The 22,780-nt window shown below is 47.9% G+C and overlaps 2 protein-coding genes across 5 annotated transcripts in view; both read right to left on the reverse strand.

Moving 5' to 3' along the window:
• Positions 1 to 22,780, reverse strand: part of LOC143768313 (pancreatic lipase-related protein 2-like) — a 131,988-nt gene that overhangs the window by 66,458 nt on the left and 42,750 nt on the right. For all 4 annotated transcript variants that reach the window (XM_077257004.1, XM_077257006.1, XM_077257007.1 and 1 more), the window contains 4 exons: positions 21,251 to 21,373; positions 20,896 to 21,030; positions 20,674 to 20,785; positions 15,064 to 15,183 (listed from right to left, as the gene is read on the reverse strand). In XM_077257004.1, coding sequence (XP_077113119.1) covers positions 15,064 to 15,183; positions 20,674 to 20,785; positions 20,896 to 21,030; positions 21,251 to 21,373 — 490 coding nt within the window. The remainder of the gene's footprint in view (positions 1 to 15,063; positions 15,184 to 20,673; positions 20,786 to 20,895; positions 21,031 to 21,250; positions 21,374 to 22,780) is intronic.
• LOC143766401 (uncharacterized) lies at positions 751 to 2,386 on the reverse strand. The gene is made up of 2 exons (XM_077254060.1): positions 1,639 to 2,386; positions 751 to 1,551 (listed from the first exon to the last, which is right to left on the reverse strand). Exons 1-2 carry the CDS (start codon positions 1,801 to 1,803, stop codon positions 751 to 753), a joined length of 966 nt encoding a protein of 321 aa, XP_077110175.1. The 5' UTR covers positions 1,804 to 2,386.

Below are 22,780 nucleotides of genomic sequence, written 5' to 3' on the forward strand. Positions count from 1 at the left end.
ACGTTTAGTCTTTTCAGGTTAATTATTGTTCTAAATGATCCGTCTGGTTTTGGAATCAAAAATAGAGGGGAATAAAAACCCCTTCCTTTTTGATGAGAAGGGACTTCCACTAGTACCCCTTTGGACAGGAGATTTATTATTTCCTGTTCCAAGGCCTCTTGTTGTGAATGAGACTTTAAGGAAGTCAATAAGAATGAGTCCGGAGGGACTCGGGCAAATCTTAATTTAAGACCCGTAGATATAAGGCTAGTTGCCCATGGATTGGAAGTCATTGTCAGCCATTGTGAAGTGAAGAAAGACAACCTACCACCAACGGGTAGATCTGTCCTAACGGGTTTTATCCTCAGGTTTGAATGGACGTTTTCCGAAAAACGCTCCTTTCTGCTTAAAGTCTTTATTAGCCCAGCGGTCTTGGTTTTTATAGTCCTTTCTTCTATTAAACGTGGGTTTACGGAACGCTCTCCTGTAGGATGGAAGATAAGTATTATTGGGGAACCCCTTCTTCCTCTCACCCGCTTTAGTTAGTATTTCGTCTAACTTCGTACCAAATAGGTACTCACCCTGGCATGGAAGACCACATAATTTAGACTTCGTTTGGGGATCTCCTTTCCACCCCTTTAGCCATAAGGCTCGACGAGCCGCGTTAGTCAGACCTGCCGATTTGGCAGCTAGCCGTATGGAATCAGCTGAGGAATCCGCCAAAAAGGCTGTAGCTCCTCTAATTAACGGTATGGAAGAGATCAGTCTATCTCAGGAAAGGCCGCTCTTTAATCCTTCTTCTAAATCATCTAACCAGACCAACATGGACCTGGCAGTGCATGTGGCTGATATAGCCGGCCTGAAGGCTCCAGTACAGGATTCCCATGCTCTTTTTAAGAGGGTATCCGCTTTCCGGTCCAGCGGGTCTTGCAAGGAGCCGGAATCTTCTACGGGTAGCAAAGATTTTTTAGAAGTGGAAGCCACTGCTGCATCTACCTTCGGGGCTTTTAACCATATAGAGAAATCTTCGTCATTAAAGGGATAGCGTCTTTTTGACGAAGACGGCAGTCCTCTTTGTCCCTGGCTTTCCCACTCCTTTTTTACTACATTTTTAATTGCTGGAATTACAGGGAAAGAAGGTTTTTTCCTCTCTGACAGGCCTGCAAACATCACATCCTGTGGTGTTTTAGGGATTTTTGTGTCTTCAATACCCATGGTGTTACAAACTGATCTTACTAAATTATCGATACTGTCTGTGGGAAAGCATGTATCCCGCTCATCATCTGAGGAAATGATCCTTTGGGAACCATCCGAATCTTTATCTTCAGTCTCAGAGGACTGCTCAGACCTGGGGGAATTATATTTTTTTCTACCCTCGGGAATTTTTTCCGAGCTTCGGAAGGCCTGTAATTCTTCCCTAATCATACTCCTTATATCTTCCGACCTTACTGAAGACTCCTCACGTAAGGTGGATTCGATGCAAGACTGGCACAGCTTCTTTAAATAATTATCGGGGAGCGGCTGAGAGCATAAAGCACATTGTATGTGTTTGGTTTTCCCCGTTCTTTTTGCCTAAGGAATATAGACAAAGAGGGGGAGTGTAATCAGCCTAAGAGGGTACACACACACACTCACCCAGTGAGGTTGTTGTTACAATACCGGCTGATGAGGAGGAGACGGAGGCACAGATGGAACCGACCGGCCTGATTTCTTATCTCTGGCGCTTTTGGAAGAAGATGATCTGCGACTGCTGCTTGTTCGGCTACTAGGCGCAATAGCGGTGACTTCGGATGAAGCCATCGCCGGGTCCTGTGGAGATGCCATGATGGACGCCGGAGGATCAGTGCCGGCGTCCTTTTCTAATGGGGGCCGCCATCTTCTTCCTGCCGCACCCGGAAGTGACCGCTACATCCGGGTCGCGGCTATTCAGTATGCGCCTGCGCTCCCACCAGCATCAGCGCAGGCGCCGTCCTCCTCCTGTTTCACCCCGGAAGTTGCGATCTGCTTCCGGGGGATAGTATACCGGACCCACGCTGCCTGCGCACCATGAGGGATGGCGCCGCAGGATCTCCTTACCCCAGCGATTTGGTCCTTGCAGGTCTGCTGGGTGGATCTCCATGAGCCAGGCGACTCCCCGGACCTGGCCTCACAGTACCTGCCAGCAGAGGGGGGGAAGCTGCCATAGGACCCCCGACGCTGCTTCCAGCTTCTGGAGCCCTTGCCGTCCCATAAAGGTAAACTGCGCAAGCGGCATCCAGGCTGGGCATCCTCTTCTCTCCAAGGGTCTCCCGTAGGAACAGGAAACCAACTGTGGGAGCGAGGGGGACCGCCCCTTTTATCTCTCCATAGGGTTTCCTGTTCCTAGGGGCGGATCCCCTCTCTCAAGTGGGTGCTGTCGTGGCGAAGAGAAAAAAACGCATCTACATTAAGCAATGCATGATCTCCTGGCGCAAGGGAGAATGCCCAGTCTTGAGGGTCGCCACGTAACAAAGAAATAATAATTTTTACTTGCTGAATGGGGTCACCAGAGGAGCGGGGTTTCAAAGCAAGAAACAGTCTACAATTATTTTTGAAATTCAGAAACTTAGATCTATCCCCAGAAAACAAATCAGGAATTGGAATTCTAGGCTCTAACATCGGATTCTGAACTACATAATCTTGAATGCTTTGGACCCTTGCAGTGAGTTGATCCACACAAGAGGACAGACCTTGAATATCCATATCTACACCTGAGTCCTGAACCACCCAGAGATTAAGGGGAAAAGAGAAACAAAACACACTGCAGAGAAAAAAAAATGAGTTCAGAACTTCTCTTATCCCTCTTTTGAGATGCATTAACACTTTGATGGCCAGCTGTACTGTTATGGACCTGGTGGTTAGGAGCACCCGGAATGACCTGATGAGTAAACTAGAAATCGGAACAAACTCTGGGAAAGTGGGAACTCTGCTGACCGCAAACCCTACTCCTATCACACACACTAGAAATAGCCGTGGAGCGTACCTAACTCTCCCTAGACGCCTCTTCACAGCCTAAGAGCTAACTACCCCTAAAGATAGAAATAGAAGCCTAACCTTGCCTCAGAGAATTTTCCCAAAGGTAAAGGCAGCCCCCCACAAATATTGACTGTGAGTTAAGAGGAGAGTCACAAACACAGGAATGAAACAGGTTTTAGCAAAGGAGGCCAGACTTCACTAAATAGTCAGAGGATAGAAAAGGAAACTATGCGGTCAGCACAAAAAACTACAAAAACCACGCAGAGTATGCAAAAAGACCCCCACACCGACTCACGGTGTGGAGGTGCAACACTGCACCCCAAGAGCTTCCAGCTAGCAAGGAACTATCATGATAGCAAGCTGGACTAGAATTAGCAGTACTAAGAAATATATTCAGGCAGCAGTAACAACAAATGAACTAGCAGGGACTTAGCTTCTGCTGGAGTAGACAGGTCCTCAGAGAAGTCCAAGAGAGATCTGAACCAATACTGAAACATTGACAGCTGGCATGAAGTAACGATCTGAGTAGAGTTAAATAGGGAAGCCAGGATAACAATAAACGAGGGCAGCTGAGAAAGCAAACCTCAGAGACCAGCAGTTCAGCTCAAAACCACCAGAGGGAGTCCAAGAGCAGAACTAACCAAAGTACCATTCATGACCACAGGAGGGAGTCCGAGAAATGGAATTCACAACAGCGAACGTCTACAGCCAACTGTTTCCTAGATCGTGGGCTAGGCAGAACTGTCCCACTATTGCTGTCCCCTGTGGACCCTGCATCCACGACATTAACCCAGTGCGCCGTGATGGACACATAACGTCCCTGGCCATGCCTACTGGTCCATGCATCTGTTGTGAGGTGCACCTTCCCACTGACAGACTGCCTCAGTGCATGGACAATGCGGTCTTTGACATGCTGGTGGAGGGCTGGGATGGCTTTTCTCGCAAAGAAGTGGAGACTGGGTAGGTCATAGCGTGGTACTGCGTAGGCCATCAGGGCTTTGAAAGCTTCGCTTTCAACCAACCAGTAGGGCATCATCTCTAACGAGATAAGTCTGGCAATGTGGGCGTTCAAACCCTGTGTAAGCGGATGACAGGATGAGTACTTTTGTTTCCTAACAAGAGTCTCTTCTAGGGTGAGCTGGACTGGAGAGCTGCCTATGGTGGAACTAGAGGTGGTGGTGGTTGTGGACATGGCAGATTGAGAGTGAGTTGGTGATGTTGGCCTACATACAGTGCTTCCTACCAATAACCTTCTGACTCCCTGACTGCTTTGGCCTAGCGACGATCCCTCCACATTTGCTGCTGGTGTCCTAACCGGTGGGCTTACAGTGAGGGAAGCAATGTTGCGGTGCTGACTACCTTCATTCAGACCTGGTGCACCAACGGTACGGGACGTTAGGTAGTTAGTACAGGCTTGCAAGTGCATGCTGTTTAAATGTCTACGCATGCACGTTGTATTTAAATTGTTAAGAATCTTCCCTCTGCTAAAGGTCTTTGAGCATTTTTTTCAGATCACTTTTGACTGATCATTGGGATCTTGGTCAAAAAAATGCCACACTGCACTCTTCCTACTATGGAATTCCTTTTCAGGCATTGCACGCTGTGCAACTTTCACAGGATGGCCACGCTGTCCTAAAACTGGTTTTGTCAAACGTTTTTTGCCTGATACGGGCCTGCCAGATGACAGCTGTTGCGATGTAGATTGGTGCTGCTGTGGATAACCCTCCTCCGCTTCTGAGCTACTGGCAGCGCCACCCTCTTCCCCCAATGGCTGCCAATCTGAGTCAACAACTGGGTCATCTATCACCTCCTCCTCCTCAATGTCATGTGCACCTTCCTCAGTGTCACCGTGTAAGGTGCTATAGCGTTCGGGACAGGGCAGCATAGTCTCATCAGGGTCAGATTCTGGCTCAGCAAACTGCGAGGGCAATGTAGTGATCTGACTCAATGGAACAGCATCATAATCTAGCTGTGGCTGTGCATCAGTGCACTCCATGTCCGATTCTTCTAGTAATGGGCAGGGTACAATTTCCCTTTCTAACCCAGGCACAGTATGTGTAAAGAGCTCCATGGAGTAACCTGTTGTGTCGCCTGACGCATCCTTCACTTTTGGTTTGGGAGAAGGACACAAGGAAACGTCTTGTTCCTGACCGGTAGCATCCACTGACGACTGGCTGCTGTGACATTTTGAACTTTGGGAAGAGGAGGCGAAAGATCTAGAGGCTGAGTCAGCAAGGAAAGCCAAAACTTTTTCCTGCTGCTCCGGCTTTAAAAGCTGTTTTCCTACTCCCAGGTAAGGGAGCCTTCGAGGCCTTGTGTAGCCAGACGATGACACAGGCTCAACACCTCCAGCCTTAGGTGCTACTGTGCTTTTGCCACTACCACCAGATGCACCACCACCACCATCAGTACTAGCTGGCAACCCCCGCCCACGGCCTCTTCCACCAGACTTTCTCATTTTTTTGGGGGGAGACACAGAACCACAACTCTGGCCCAGTGGTATAACAGTAAACTATGAACGTGGCAGAAAGTGGCTGCCTGATATATACGACACACTAGCAGTACAGCAGAATATACACTGTGTGCAAATTTTATTCTCCCTTTTTTTGGGGGGGAGACACAGAACCACAACTCTGGCCCAGTGGTATAACACAACACTATGAACGTGGCAGAAAGTGGCTGGAATTATTATTTGAAAAAAAAAATAAAATAACAAGCTCCCTACAATGAGCTCAGGAAGTATGGCAGCAATAAAAAGGACTGCTGAACACAAAAATGTGGACAAATAAATAAGATAGGTAACTGTGCAGAAAGGAGCAACAGGAATTTTGCTTTTAAAAAAGCAGTTGGTTTGCACAGCACCGTGCACACAGCTATGCAGCTGCTGCACTAAAATACGACCTCCACTGTCCCTGCACAAAAAGGTGGTGTGGGACAGTGAAAATTGCTCCAGCACAAGCGGTTTGGGGGTTTATATTTCCTCCCTAACTCTGTCCCTGCTTCTGACTAACTGCAGCAAACTCTCCCTTTGCTCAGATCGGCAGAAGTAAGATGGCGGTCGGCGTGCACGCCCCTTTAAAGCCCCTGTGACGCCGCAGACAGCAAGCCAATCACTGCCATGCCCTTCTCTAAGATGGTGGGGACTGAGATCTATGTCATCACGCTGCCCACACTCTGCGTCCTCCTTCATTGGATGAAAAACGGCGGTGACAGCGTCATATGAAACGCGACTTTGGCGCTCTGATTGTGTACAGCATGGCTGATCCCACACTAGGATCGGTTCGGGTTTCATGAAACCCGACTTTGCCTAAAAGTCGCCGATTTATGAAAATGACCGATCCGTTTCGCTCAACCCTACAGATCAGTCTTGCTTGGAACTATGAAGTGAACACAGCACATCTGAGAGAGAAAGAAGGGAATATGGACTGTTATCCTCTGTGCTGGATTGTTGGGCTTTTATCCTGTAACTGAACTGCATTCGTGTTCTGGGATATTTTATCCTTTGTGTGGTGGATCGTATATGGACCTTTCGTACTTTTGCCTAAATAAAGGTCTTGGGATTGTTCACTCTGGCTCTGTTGATTGTGTGGAACCGGAGAAGGAACCTGTGACACCTTGAAATTAACTGGGAGAAATCTAATATTCTGGTGGTGGATGGAGGTTGTGATGATCTCCTGATAATGGGGGAGGGTAATAAGCTGGCAGTGGTCTGACAGTTTAAATATCTGGGTATCCAGGTGTCACTTCCCCTCTCGAGTCATGTGGACCTGAATTTGTCCCCATTGCTGGATAGATTTAGAAGTAAAATAGGGGCATGGTGTAGATTATATCTCTCAGTGGTTGGAAGGATAAACCTGATTAAAATTATTCTCATGCCCCAATTACTCTACGTGCTACACAATACCCCCATATGGCTGCCCCAAAGATGGCTTCGACCATCAATTCTATATTTCGGGAACAAACAGCCAAGAATCAGGTTGGAATTACTGCAGAGGCCTAAGGACGGAGGGGGACTAGCACTTCCGAACCCCTGGATCTATTTTTTGGCAGCACAGGGTCAACAGATGAGAGGCTGGAGGGAGGTGAATGGCCGGGGCTCGGTTCAAAGGATTTTGGTTCGGTTGTTGGGAAGGGATTAGTGATGAGCGAATATACTCGTTACTCGAGATATCTCCAGCATGCTCGGGTGACCTCAGAGTATTTTGTATCTGTTAAGGTACCTTCACATTAAGCGACGCTGCAGCGATAGCAACAACGATGCCGAGGTCCCCGGGTAACCAGGGTAAACATCGGGTTACTAAGCGCAGGGCCGCGCTTAGTAACCCATTGTTCACAACACTTGGTGAGCGGGCACCATCTGCATATCAAATAAGCACTGGGGGGGGATCACCACCTGCATACTACATATAGTAGCAACCAAAAAAAAAGACAAAGTGTATGCAGACAAATTTGGGATCACCACACTGAATCCAAGTTCAAACAAATAACATCTTTATTTAGGAAAACATCACACAAAGACATAAAAACATGCTTAAAAACACCCCCTAAAAAATGTGACCTGGGGTAATGGGTCCATACAAGTAGTAAATGAATGTTATAACATAACACAGCCTTAAACAACCAATATATAGATCATAAAAACCATAGTGACCAGCATGTGGGCGTTATATGGTGCTATATAATATAATACCACAAACCAAATGTTACACCCTCAATGTTCTGTGCCCCACAGCAAGAAATCCAAAAATAGGGTGGCACATAATGCACCTAAAGGCATACTGAACACAGCATGGATAACCAAACCCTAAAGTTCAGGTCCCCTGTATGCTCTATCAGCTCACCCTGCCTAGCACCCGGGTGGTAAAAGGGCTCCTAGCAGCGCTGGTTATGTAGATTTATGACAGGCTATGTCATAGTTGTGACCCACGCGTATCGACGCCCGCAGCGTCTTCCTCAAGGTCAGTATAGTTTGTGCAGTCCATTTTCCCAACTGAAATAGCGAAATAATTACTTTTTACATCTACCAGGTGTGAGCAGCACTATGAGCAGTAGAAGACATGGCCCTCTGTTTTCGGCGTCTGCCAGTAACTACTGTGCAGGTGCACCTGCACTCATTAACAATGAGCCTACAATAGGATAATGATAGATCTAACTCCATACAACAAATAGGGCTAAAGGAATTACATAGTCCATAGACCCGAGTTCGATCCCGCCCATGGTAAAGCTCAAATGAGCTACAAAAGAGAGAAGGAGGAGGTATATACCTAGGTATATACCTGTATATAGGAGCTCGCCATTTATACCTGTATATAGGAGCTCGCCATTCAGACCACCTGGTATCAAGCTCTTCAGCTCGTATATCCACCGAGATTCTCTCCTCAGTAGCTCATCTGATATTTTACCTCCCCTAATGTTTGGGGTGACCCCCTCCAATCCCATCACACGAAGAGTCCTAGAACTGCCATTATGATGTTCCAGAAAGTGAGTGGCTACCGTGGTCATCTGTTTGCCTTTATCCCTATCACTTCTGGCCGTGGATATACTCGAGACATGTTGCTGCACCCTACGGCGCAATTCTTGCGTCGTTTGGCCAACATAGATTTTGTTACATCCGCAGATCAAGGCATACACTAGATTACGTGTACGACAATTGAAATAGGATCTCGATTTTACCCGAAAGGGCAGGGAAGGAACAGAGATACCAGTATCGGCCACCATAAGTGGACATACCGAACACCCCCCACATGGATACGAACCAAGTAGAACATTACCTGAGTGTGTTCTGGATGTACATCTCCTAAAATGGCTCCTAGATAGATGATCCTTCAAATTTCTTGCTCTTCTAGCCACAATTCGTGGTCCATTGGGGACAAGTGTCCTCAATCTCGAGTCACTCAATAAGATCCCCCAATTGGCCTTCATCAATCGACGCACATCATCCCACTGATTATTGTATCTTGTTACAAGACTCAATTGGTCTTTGCTGGCTCTTTGTTGTGTTTTGAGAACTTCTTCCCTTGATTTTTGTCGTGAAGCTTCGAAAGCCCTTGAAACAATCCTCCGTGGATATCCGCGTTCATGGAAACGATTTGTGAGCTGTCTCGATTCGTCATGGAAGTCCGTTAGTGTGCTACAGTTTCTCCTTACTCGGAGAAACTGTCCCTTTGGGATGCTGTTACGTAGGTGACTCGGGTGGAAACTGGAGTAGTGCAAGACACTATTCGTGGCAGTTTGTTTCCGGAAGAGAGTGGTATTAATCCGGTTTTCCTTGACTATGATTTTCAAGTCCAGGAAGTCCACCGAACAAACAGATGACCACGGTAGCCACTCACTTTCTGGAACATCATAATGGCAGTTCTAGGACTCTTCGTGTGATGGGATTGGAGGGGGTCACCCCAAACATTAGGGGAGGTAAAATATCAGATGAGCTACTGAGGAGAGAATCTCGGTGGATATACGAGCTGAAGAGCTTGATACCAGGTGGTCTGAATGGCGAGCTCCTATATACAGGTTTTTACAAAAGACTATAGGGTTTTCACCTATATGCTATATTGTAAACTGTAACGGGTATGGACTCGGCTTGGTCAAGCTCTTATTCCATTCATGTATTTGATTATTTCTTTGTATATGTTCTTGTCAATTTCTTCCATTCCTACCTCCTTTATTTTACTGTTACAGGTCCAATGGGAAAGAATTAGTGATCCCTTTTATTTACAGCATCTGGCTTTGGGGACGTCTGAACAAGCTGCTTCTAGTTAAAAGGAGTGGATATTGGTCATCTGCAGATGGTTGGATGCCTGCAGGACGGATATATGTACACATCTTATATGACTTCTTGTGGACTGTCTATGATTAAAACTAGTATAAATAGTACAAATATATACAATGTATATTCTTCCCTTTTTTTCTCTCTCAGTCCATTGTTCTACGTGGGGTGTTTTTACATTTCATGTAGACTTACTCTCTGTAAATAAGGGATTCTCCGTTGTTTATACTATCTGGTCACCAATCGTACAACATTGATATAGCTTGTTATGCCACCCTATCATTTCTGTCGCCTCTATGTCATGGATACACATCTGACCTCATCCTGGGTCCTTTGTCTTTCCTTGATTTGGATGGGGGAAGTTTACCCCACCCATCAAGAAATAACAATAAGAAAAAACTGAAAATGTATGCGCATACAGATTTCCTGGTCTTATATATCCGGGTGTCTTTTAGAGGCCTGAATATATAATGGCATATGTCTTTAATTTCGGCATGTCTACCTAATGTGTCACCTCCTCTCTCTCTTTTGTAGCTCATTTGAGCTTTACCATGGGCGGGATCGAACTCGGGTCTATGGACTATGTATACACGAGTGGTTATCGTTTGGTGCCACCACTCAGACCACTGATTGGAGGCACGGTAATTCCTTTAGCCCTATTTGTTGTATGGAGTTAGATCTATCATTATCCTATTGTAGGCTCATTGTTAATGAGTGCAGGTGCACCTGCACAGTAGTTACTGGCAGACGCCGAAAACAGAGGGCCATGTCTTCTACTGCTCATAGTGCTGCTCACACCTGGTAGGTGTAAAAAGTAATTATTTAGCTATTTCAGTTGGGGAAATGGACTGCACAAACTATACTGACCTTGAGGAAGACGCTGCGGGCATCGATACGCGTGGGTCACAACTATGACATAGCCTGTCATAAATCTACATAACCAGCGCTGCTAGGAGCCCTTTTACCACCCGGGTGCTAGGCAGGGTGAGCTGATAGAGCATACAGGGGACCTGAACTTTAGGGTTTGGTTATCCATGCTGTGTTCAGTATGCCTTTAGGTGCATTATGTGCCACCCTATTTTTGGATTTCTTGCTGTGGGGCACAGAACATTGAGGGTGTACCATTTGGTTTGTGGTATTATATTATATAGCACCATATAACGCCCACATGCTGGTCACTATGGTTTTTATGATCTATATATTGGTTGTTTAAGGCTGTGTTATGTTATAACATTCATTTACTACTTGTATGGACCCGTTACCCCAGGTCACATTTTTTAGGGGGTGTTTTTAAGCATGTTTTTATGTCTTTGTGTGATGTTTTCCTAAATAAAGATGTTATTTGTTTGAACTTGGATTCAGTGTGGTGATCCCAAATTTGTCTGCATACACTTTGTCTTTTTTTTGGTTGCTAGTAACCCGATGTTTACCCTGGTTACCAGCGTAAAATGTAAAAAAACCAAACACTACATACTTACCTTCGCGTCCCCCGGCGTCTGCTTCCTGCACTGACTGAGCGCCGGCCCTAACAGCAGAGCGGTGACGTCACCGCTGTGCTGTACTTTCACTTTCACTTTAGGGCCGGCGCTCAGTCAGTGCAGGAAGCGGACGCCGGGGGACGCGAAGGTAAGTATGTAGTGTTTGTTTTTTTACATTTTACACTGGTAACCAGGGTAAACATCGGGTTACTAAGTGCGGCCCTGCGCTTAGTAACCCGATGTTTACCCTGGTTACCAGTGTAAAACATCGCTGGTATCGTTGCTTTTGGTGTCAAACACGACGATACACGCCGATCTGACGACCAAATAAAGTTCTGAACTTTGTTCAACGACCAGCGACATCACAGCAGGATCCTGATCGCTGCTGCGTGTCAAACTAAACGATATCGCTAGCCAGGACGCTGCAACGTCACGGATCGCTAGCGATATCGTTTAGTGTGAAGGTACCTTTAGCCAGCATAAGTACATGTGGGGGTTGCCTGGTTGTTAGGGAACCCCCACATGTACTTATGCTGGCTAACAGATGTAAATCATTCAGCTGCGGCAAAAAAAACTAAATCTCCGAGCACTGAAAAATACTCTGAGGACCCCCGAGCGTGCTGAGAAATCTCGAGTAACGAGTATATTCGCTCATCACTAGAAGGGATCCATTAGTTCAGGGCTTGGAGGCAGGTAGTTTTAAGAAGTTTGGAACGGCCTGTCCTAGTGTGACACTACTACAAAAGGTATGGGAGGCAATTAAAGAGACTAGGGGGGTGGGGCTCCCGACAAATCTCTCTCCAATATGGCATAACGAAGTTTGTTTGTTTTTTTATTACCGGAATTTATTAAAATGGGGGAATTCAACAGTTGGAAGATACTGGGTATTCAATATATGCCCCAAATACAAGATGTGCAAGGGCTGACATCCTTTGAGGTGCTACAAGAGATCTATGGGCTATCGGAGGTCTGTAGGTTCCAATATAGACAGCTGAGGCATGCCTGCATATGGCTGGTTTCACATTTGCGGTTGTGTCCGCAGCGTTTCTGACGCATACATCCGCATGCGTCTTGATTTCCTATCTTTAACATTGTAGACGCAGGTGATTGCGTTTGCATGCGTTCGCCTGCGTTTGCTTACACGTGTCTTTTTGTGATGTGCGGCTGGGCGCAGCAAACGCACCATGTTGCAATTTTTGAGGTGGCAAGTTTCTTTCAAATATGCACAGGCATGCGCATGCGGATGAGTGCGTTAAAAAAACGGATTACTGTCTGTTGGAAAATATGCGTACTCATGTCTTTGCATATGCATGCGTTCAATGCGCTTGCGTACTTCGGACTGCGCATGTTGAGGAACTGATTTAGACACACCCATTGAGACACACCCTCCTGGAAATATCAAACGCATGTGCATAAAAAGCGCAAACGCATGCAAAAAATGCATGCAAATGCAGCGCTTTTTTCCGTCATGCGTAAGCTGATGTGGGTTAAAACCGCAGCGTTATCATGCATTTGCATGTATTTTTAATTGCGGTTGCGGACGATACGCTGCGGACTCAACCACAAATGTGAAACTAGCCTAACACAGAGTAAAACCGTTAATATGGAGAATCATAAAGATATTCTGGTGGACTATGTCTGCTCGACGGGGGGAACAAAAGGGGGGGTTTCTGATATTTACAAAGATTTGTTATATACCTTTTTAATCAGGCACCGATTAAAGCAAAAGAGAAATGGGAAGGATAGAGGAGGAGAAGTGGGAAGAGATCATGGAACATATCCCCCAGCTATCAGTAAGTGAGGGGGGGAGACTCTCACAGATCTACGTGCTCCATAGAGCATACAGAACTCCAGATAGGCTGTATAGAGCCGGGGAGACTCCCGCAGATCTACGTGCTCTATAGAGCATACAGAACTCCAGATAGGCTGTATAGAGCCGGGGAGACTCCCGCAGATCTACGTGCTCTATAGAGCATACAGAACTCCAGATAGGCTGTATAGAGTCGGGGAGACTCTCACAGATCTACGTGCTCCATAGAGCATACAGAACTCCAGATAGGCTGTATAGAGCCGGGGAGACTCCCGCAGATCTACGTGCTCTATAGAGCATACAGAACTCCAGATAGGCTGTATAGAGCCGGGGAGACTCCCGCAGATCTACGTGCTCTATAGAGCATACAGAACTCCAGATAGGCTGTATAGAGCCGGGGAGACTCCCGCAGATCTACGTGCTCTATAGAGCATACAGAACTCCAGATAGGCTGTATAGAGCCGGGGAGACTCCCGCAGATCTACGTGCTCTATAGAGCATACAGAACTCCAGATAGGCTGTATAGAGCCGGGGAGACTCTCGCAGATATACGTGCTCCACAGAGTATACAGAACTCCAGATAGGCTGTATAGAGCCGGGGAGACTCCCGCAGATCTACGTGCACCATAGAGCATACAGAACCCCAGATAGGCTGTATAGAGCCAGGGAGACTCCCGCAGATCTACGTGCTCCACAGAGTATACAGAACTCCAGACAGGCTGTATAGAGCCGGGGAGACTCTCGCAGATATACATGCTCCACAGAGTATACAGAACTCCAGACAGGCTGTATAGAGCCGGGGAGACTCTCACAGATATACGTACTCCACAGAGTATACAGAACTCCAGATAGGCTGTATAGAGTCGGAGAGACTCTCGCAGATATACGTGCTCCACAGAGTATACAGAACTCCAGATAGGCTGTATAGAGCCGGGGAGACTTCCGCAGATCTACGTGCTCTATAGAGCATACAGAACTCCAGATAGGCTGTATAGAGCCGGGGAGACTCTCGCAGGTATACGTGCTCCACAGAGTATACAGAACTCCAGATAGGCTGTATAGAGTCGGGGAGACTCTCGCAGATATACGTGCTCCACAGAGTATACAGAACTCCAGATAGGCTGTATAGAGTCGGGGAGACTCTCGCAGATATACGTGCTCCACAGAGTATACAGAACTCCAGATAGGCTGTATAGAGTCGGGGAGACTCTCGCAGATCTACGTGCTCCATAGAGCATACAGATCTCCAGATAGGCTGTATAGAGTCGGGCTGAGACCGACCTCTGAGGGTCTGAGGTGTCAGTCCGAGGGGCCGGGACCCTACACATGCTGTGGCAATGTCCGAGGCTGAATTCATATTGGTTAGAATTGGGGGAAGCAATTGAGAAAACATACAGCTGTAAAATTGAACGGGACCCTGTGGTGTGTATTTTGGGCTACGTGGAGGAGATCCGGGTGCACAATTGTCATAAACTGGCAATAGTCAGATTGTTGTATGTTACACGGAAATTAGTTCGTCAGACATTGGATAAATGAAGAACCGCCGAAGCTGTGAGAATTTTATAGACAGCCTGATCTTATTGTTAATATGGAAAAAAGTATTTATGAAAAAAGAAAAGAGGGGAAAACCTTTGAAGCACTGTGGAAACCGTGGATGGAGAGGGGCTGATCCCAATAGAGTGTGGTTTTAATGTATATTAATGTGTATTATTGTCCTGTTGCTGTTCATATATATAATGAGGGGGGAGGGGAGAGAGGGCGGAGTAAGGGAGTAATTTGAATATGTAAACATGTCCATTTTAATTGTATGTTAATTTGAATTTTGTTAATAAAAATGTATCTGATAAAAAAAGGGATGCTGGAGCTAGGGGTATAAGTTTTAGGTATTTTGGTTAAAGATGTGGATGGTGGAGCGAGGAGTGGAGGTTGGAGGTGTGGACGGTTGAGCTAGAAGTAGATATTGGAGGTATTTTGGTTGGATGTGTGGACAGTTGAGCTAAAGGTGGAGGTTTGACGCATAGACAAACACGACATACTCAATAAGGAGGTGAAGGTGGGAGTGTCGGTGTAGATGGCATCTACACATTTAGCATCTGATGAATCCAGTTTCATGTCATTTTTGGCTCCTTCGAACAGGGGTCCGGCTGGGTCCAGTGCTGCATCATGGAAATCACAATCAGTATTTTCAATAAGAAAGAAATTCCAGTAGGTTGGAGAAACGATTCGCCTCCCCCAATGGTCCCCAACTTCAGACTGCTAGGACATTGATCACCTGAATTTCACAGGGATATCAGAAATGTTTAGACAAGTCCCTAGACTAGATCTAATAGAAGGAACAGGGGAGGAGGATTACATGGGACCACCAAAATCAAGTAGCTGCAAATGTGTTGCCTCTCCCATTCTCTCCCATTGTTACCACCATTCACTTCATCAGGGTCCATGCCATAGATGATGAGAAGACTGCCATCATAATGTCACGAGCCCTGCTGCAGACTTACAGCAGGAGTCCGTGCTTGTGTAACAGAGGGACAGAGAGAGAGTAAGGAGCGCTGCGGTGAGCTTACCTGCCGGAGCGCAGGACCTGAAGCACGTGACCTCCGGGGGAGTGGATGGAGGCGGAGCAAGACATCGAGTAGTGGCGGAGATCGGCAAAGTCGGAGAGTAGTCTGAACATGCCGAGGAGGCAGATGAAGTGCCAGACGGGTGAGACGTAAGCGAGGTCAAGACGTAGAAAAAGGTCGGAGAGCCGAAGATAGTGGTGCAGTACAAACGGGGCAGACAGGAGGGAAGTTAGAGAACCAAGCTGAGGGTCAGAGCCAGAAACAGACAGTAAGCACGGAGTCACAAGGCAAAGCACAGAACGAGAAAACAGGCCGAGTCATACACAAGAAGCAAACGGACAAAACAGTATGCAAGCACACCAGGGGGTCAGACACACAGCCAAGACAGATGTATCACTGACAAGGATCCCCAGATATAGCACTCCCCAAACCAAAAGGAGGCCATACAATTAACCCCGAAAGGACAGGGAAGGAACCCTGTCCACAACCATGACATATAGTCCTCCTCAGGTTCTCGCACAATACCCTTGGTAGGGGTACAGTGTCAGGGGACCTTCACATGCTATGGAGCCCAGTAAGCTCAGGGACACATTGTACAATAGATACTGGGATTCCCATCTATCACTGGGATCCCCACCTATCTCTGGGATCCCCAGCTATCTCTGGGATTCCCATCTATCACTGGGATCCCCAGCTATCTCTGGGATGCCCAGCTATCTCTGGGATTCCCATCTATGTCTGGGATCCCCAGCTATCTCTGGGATCCCCAGCTATCTCTTGGATCCCCATCTATCTCTGGGATCCCCATCTATCACTGGGATCCCCATCTATCTCTGGGATCCCCAGCTATCTCTTGGATCCCCATCTATCTCTGGGATCCCCAGCTATCTCTGGGATCCCCATCTATCACTGGGATCCCCATCTATCTCTGGGATTCCCGTCTATCTCTAGGATCCCCATCTATCACTGGGACGCCCATCTATCTCTGGGACCCCCAGCTATCTCTGGGATGCCCAGCTATCTCTGGGATCCCCAGCTATCTCTGCGATGCCCAGCTATCTCTGGGATTCCCATCTATCTCTGGGATCCCCATCTATCATTGGGATCCCCAGCTATCTCTTGGATCCCCATCTATCTCTGGGATCCCCATCTATCACTGGGATCCCCATCTATCTCTGGGATACCCAGCTATCTCTGGGATCCCCATCTATCACTGGGATCCCCATCTATCTCTGGGATCCCCATCTATCTTTGGGATCCCCAGCTATCTCTGGGATTCCCATCTCTCTATGGGATCCCCATCTATCACTGGGATCCCCATCTATCTCTAGGATCCCCATCTATCACCGGGATGCCCATCTATCACTGGGATGCCCATCTATCACTGGGATGCCCATCTATCATTGGGATCCCCATCTATCACTGGGATCCCCATCTATCTCTGGCATCCCCATCTATCACTGGAATCCCCATCTATCACTGGGATCCCCATCTATTGTATATCTGGGATCCCCATCTATCTGTTGGATCCCCATCTATCACTGGGATCCCCATCTATCTGTAGGATCCCCATCTATCTCTGGGATCCCCATCTATCACTGGGATCCCCATCTATCACTGGGATCCCCATCTATCACTGGGATCCCCATCTATCTCTGGGATCACCATCTATCACTGGGATCCCCACCTATCTCTAGGATACCCATCTATCACTGGGATGCCTATCTATCTCTGGGATCCCCATCTATCACTGGGATCCCCATCTATCACTGGGATCCCTATCTATCACTGGGATCCCCATCTATCTCTGGGATGCCCATCTATCACTGGGATGCCCATCTATCTCTGGGATCCCCATCTATCTCTAGGATGCCCATCTATTTCTGGGATCCCCATCTATCTCTGGGATCCCCATCTATCTCTGGGATCCCCATCTATCTCTGGGATCCCCATCTATCTCTAGGATCCCCATCTATCTCTGGGATCCCCATCTATCTCTGGGATCCCCATCTATCTCTGGGATCACCATCTATCACTGGGATCCCCATCTATCTCTGGGATCCCCATCTATCACTGGGATCCCCATCTATCACGGGGATCCCCATCTATCACTGGGATCCCCATCTATCTCTAGGATGCCCATCTATCTCTGGGATGCCCATCTATCACTGGGATCCCCATCTATCTCTAGGATCCCCATCTATCACTGGGATGCCCATCTATCTCTGGGATCACCATCTATCTCTAGGATGCCCATCTATCTCTGGGATCCCCATCTATCTGTGGGATCCCCATCTATCTCTGGGATCCCCATCTATCTCTGGGATCCCCAGCTATCTCTTGGATCCCCATCTATCTCTGGGATCCCCAGCTATCTCTGGGATCCCCATCTATCACTGGGATCCCCATCTATCTCTGGGATTCCCGTCTATCTCTAGGATCCCCATCTATCACTGGGACGCCCATCTATCTCTGGGACCCCCAGCTATCTCTGGGATGCCCAGCTATCTCTGGGATCCCCAGCTATCTCTGCGATGCCCAGCTATCTCTGGGATTCCCATCTATCTCTGGGATCCCCATCTATCATTGGGATCCCCAGCTATCTCTTGGATCCCCATCTATCTCTGGGATCCCCATCTATCACTGGGATCCCCATCTATCTCTGGGATACCCAGCTATCTCTGGGATCCCCATCTATCACTGGGATCCCCATCTATCTCTGGGATCCCCATCTATCTTTGGGATCCCCAGCTATCTCTGGGATTCCCATCTCTCTATGGGATCCCCATCTATCACTGGGATCCCCATCTATCTCTAGGATCCCCATCTATCACCGGGATGCCCATCTATCACTGGGATGCCCATCTATCACTGGGATGCCCATCTATCATTGGGATCCCCATCTATCACTGGGATCCCCATCTATCTCTGGCATCCCCATCTATCACTGGAATCCCCATCTATCACTGGGATCCCCATCTATTGTATATCTGGGATCCCCATCTATCTGTTGGATCCCCATCTATCACTGGGATCCCCATCTATCTGTAGGATCCCCATCTATCTCTGGGATCCCCATCTATCACTGGGATCCCCATCTATCACTGGGATCCCCATCTATCACTGGGATCCCCATCTATCTCTGGGATCACCATCTATCACTGGGATCCCCACCTATCTCTAGGATACCCATCTATCACTGGGATGCCTATCTATCTCTGGGATCCCCATCTATCACTGGGATCCCCATCTATCACTGGGATCCCTATCTATCACTGGGATCCCCATCTATCTCTGGGATGCCCATCTATCACTGGGATGCCCATCTATCTCTGGGATCCCCATCTATCTCTAGGATGCCCATCTATTTCTGGGATCCCCATCTATCTCTGGGATCCCCATCTATCTCTGGGATCCCCATCTATCTCTGGGATCCCCATCTATCTCTAGGATCCCCATCTATCTCTGGGATCCCCATCTATCTCTGGGATCCCCATCTATCTCTGGGATCACCATCTATCACTGGGATCCCCATCTATCTCTGGGATCCCCATCTATCACTGGGATCCCCATCTATCACGGGGATCCCCATCTATCACTGGGATCCCCATCTATCTCTAGGATGCCCATCTATCTCTGGGATGCCCATCTATCACTGGGATCCCCATCTATCTCTAGGATCCCCATCTATCACTGGGATGCCCATCTATCTCTGGGATCACCATCTATCTCTAGGATGCCCATCTATCTCTGGGATCCCCATCTATCTGTGGGATCCCCATCTATCTCTGGGATCCCCATCTATCTCTGGGATCCCCATCTATCTCTGGGATGCCCATCTATCTCTGGGATCCCCATCTATCACTGGGATCCCCATCTATTGTATCTCTGGGATCCCCATCTATCTCTTGGATCCCATCTATCTCTTGGATCCCCATCTATCTATGGGATCCCCATCTATCTGTGGGATGCCCATCTATCTGTGGGATCCCCATCTATCTGTGGGATGCCCATCTATCTCTAGGATGCCCATCTATCTCTAGGATGCCCATCTATCTCTAGGATACCCATCTATCTTTAGGATCCCCATCTATCTCTGGGATCCCCATCTATCTCTGGGATCGCCATCTATCTCTAGGATGCCCATCTATCTCTGGGATCCCCATCTATCTGTGGGATGCCCATCTATCACTGGGATCCCCATCCATCTCTAGGATGCCCATCTATCTCTAGGATCCCCATCTATCTCTGGGATCCCCATCTATCTGTGGTATTCCCATCTATCTGTGGGATGCCCATCTATCTGTGGGATGCCCATCTATCTCTAGGATGCCCATCTATCTCTAGGATGCCCATCTATCTCTAGGATCCCCATCTTTCTCTAGGATCCCCATCTATCTCTGGGATCCCCATCTATCTCTAGGATGCCCATCTATCTCTGGGATCCCCATCTATCTCTGGGATCCCCATCTATCACTGGGATCCCCATCTATCACTGGGATCCCCATCTATCTCTAGGATGCCCATCTATCTCTTTGATCCCCATCTATCACTGGGATCCCCATCTATCTCTAGGATGCCCATCTATCTCTGGGATCCCCATCTATCTCTGGGATCCCCATCTATCACTGGGATCCCCATCTATCACTGGGATCCCCATCTATCTCTAGGATGCCCATCTATCTCTGGGATCCCCATCTATCTCTGGGATCCCCATCTATCTCTGGGATCCCCATCTATCACTGGGATCCCCATCTATCTCTTGGATGCCCATCTATCTCTGGGATCCCCATCTATCACTGGGATCCCCATCTATCACTGGGATCCCCATCTATCTCTAGGATGCCCACCTATCTCTTTGATCCCCATCTATCACTGGGATCCCCATCTATCTCTAGGATGCCCATCTATCTCTTTGATCCCCATCTATCACTGGGATCCCCATCTATCTCTAGGATGCCCATCTATCTTTGGGATCCCCATCTATCACTGGGATCCCCATCTATCACTGGGATCCCCAGCTAGCAGTACAGGATCCCCCATGCTGCCATCGCTCTGCTGCCGCCCTCTTTGCTTTGCACGTACCGGTTATTCTCTGCACATGAGAATTCTCTGTCTGCCCCGCAAATGCAGCAACGTGAGCCCCCAAACTGTGACCGATGATGTGCACGTCCAGTGAGCTCTTTTCATACATGTCCTGAGGCAGGAGAACATCATCAGACTTACAACCAGATGCCGGGGGGCAGTATAAGGTATCCCCCTGGCATGTGGGGGAGCATGGCAGCAGTGTCCATGTTATTGGCTTACCTGTAATGAAGCCTTGAACTGGGCTATCTGTGCGCCCACCACACGAGCGTTACTCACAGCCTGCTCGTATCTGATGCCGGCCCCGTCCTCCCAGTTCACCGAAAAACAGTTCACGTCATCAACATCTAATATATCCTGAGACAGAGAGAGACAAGAAGATGCAGATGAGCAGTGGCCCAGTCTGGGGACAAGACCACAGTCCCCCCGGGCTATGCTCGAACACTCTGGGAGTGCCCCCCAGGCACATAGCTAATACCCCCGGTCCAGTGTGAGCAGCCTATAGAGGGGGAGCCCGCACTCCTGATATCTCTGGTCAGTGCAACCTGTCATCTGCTGTAACATCTGTAATATCCACCTTAGACATCTCATACGGCCAAGTAGCGACAGGTCCCGGTCTGTATCCATGGATGAGGAACTTTATCGGCTTGCTTGGATCAAAGCTGGAATCCAGGACCATGGAGGCATTTGCGGCTCTTACCTAAGAATCAGACCGATACATTGTGACCAACAGTAATTCTGGAAAACTATCATCAGCAGCAGAAGAAGAACTGCATAGATTGTATCTGGATGTCCTGTGAGACCATCTCTTAGATCACCTGTGGGATCATTTCTGAGATTACCTACGGCATCATCTCTAGGATCAATTGTGATATCATTTCTGAGATCACCGGTGGGATGATTTCTGAGATCACCTATAGCATCATCTCTGGAACCATCTGTGGGGTCATCTCTGGGATCACCTGTGACATAATTTCTGGGATCAACAGTGGGGTCATATCTGGAATAACTGGTGGCATCACTTCTGGGTTCAAATGTGTGATTATTGTTTGGATCACCTTTGGGATCATTTCTGTGATCACCTGTGGGATAATTTTGGGGATCACTTATGGGATTATGTTTGGCATCACCGGTGAGAATTTCTGGGATCATTTTTGCGAGATCATTCCTATGATCGCTGGTAGTATCACTCTGGATTCAGCGGTCGGGTAATTTCTGGGATCAGCTGTGAGATCATTTTTGGGATCACTGGTGAGATCATCTCTGGGATCAGTGTTGAGATTTCCTACAGCTCTTTATGTATGAAATTGCTGAACAATTATGGAAAGCAGAAATATTTTCTAATTCAACCGTTTTGTGATTTTGAACATTTCATGGACGGTCGCAAACACCGCAGAGCGATCCTTCCACCTGAACAGTGGAGAGAACCTGTACATATGGAGCAGGGTATTCGGGAGAGGGTCCGGGAATCATACAATCCTAGAATGTTAAGAGATGCAAGAGGCTCAATGCAGGAGTCACTAAACTAGAACACCCGCCAGGGCCGTGGGGTACTCGGTACCGGGTCCGGTACTTAAAGGGATGTGTCACGGCGGTGGCGACCCGTGGCCCTGGGCGCCCATGTAGAAAGGAATGTCTTTAAAGGGATTGTAGATAAAGAAATAAGTTTGTTCGTGACACCACTTGTAGTGCTCGGCCAGGGTGACCGACGCTGCTTAAAGGGGTCCGCTGGGGTGATGTTATGGCAGCTGGGATGGTATGGCTTCCCACAGGTGAAGCTGGGTCCCCAGGGCTCCCAGTGTATAGATAAAGATGATGGGTGGTGTAGCAAGAAACGGAAGACACAGATTTGCAGTCTCTTTACCTGGTTTACTGATGAATTCAGGCAGCCACAGTCCAGGGCACCGGATCACAGATGCTGGTGTGTTCCGACCGGTTTGGAAGCGAGTTGGGAGTCCCCTTTACAAGGTGGGGTTGGAAGCCTTCCCTCTAGTGCTGTGTTGTAGTCCCTTGCTGCCTTAGGCCTCACACAAGGTCATCACGTTTTCTCTCTGTCCCCCAGGTTGGTAGGACACTACCCGTACAACAGGTGGCTCGAGCCTTTTTA

Source organism: Ranitomeya variabilis, chromosome 4 (genome assembly GCF_051348905.1).
Source record: "Ranitomeya variabilis isolate aRanVar5 chromosome 4, aRanVar5.hap1, whole genome shotgun sequence".
Lineage (NCBI taxonomy): Eukaryota > Metazoa > Chordata > Amphibia > Anura > Dendrobatidae > Ranitomeya > Ranitomeya variabilis.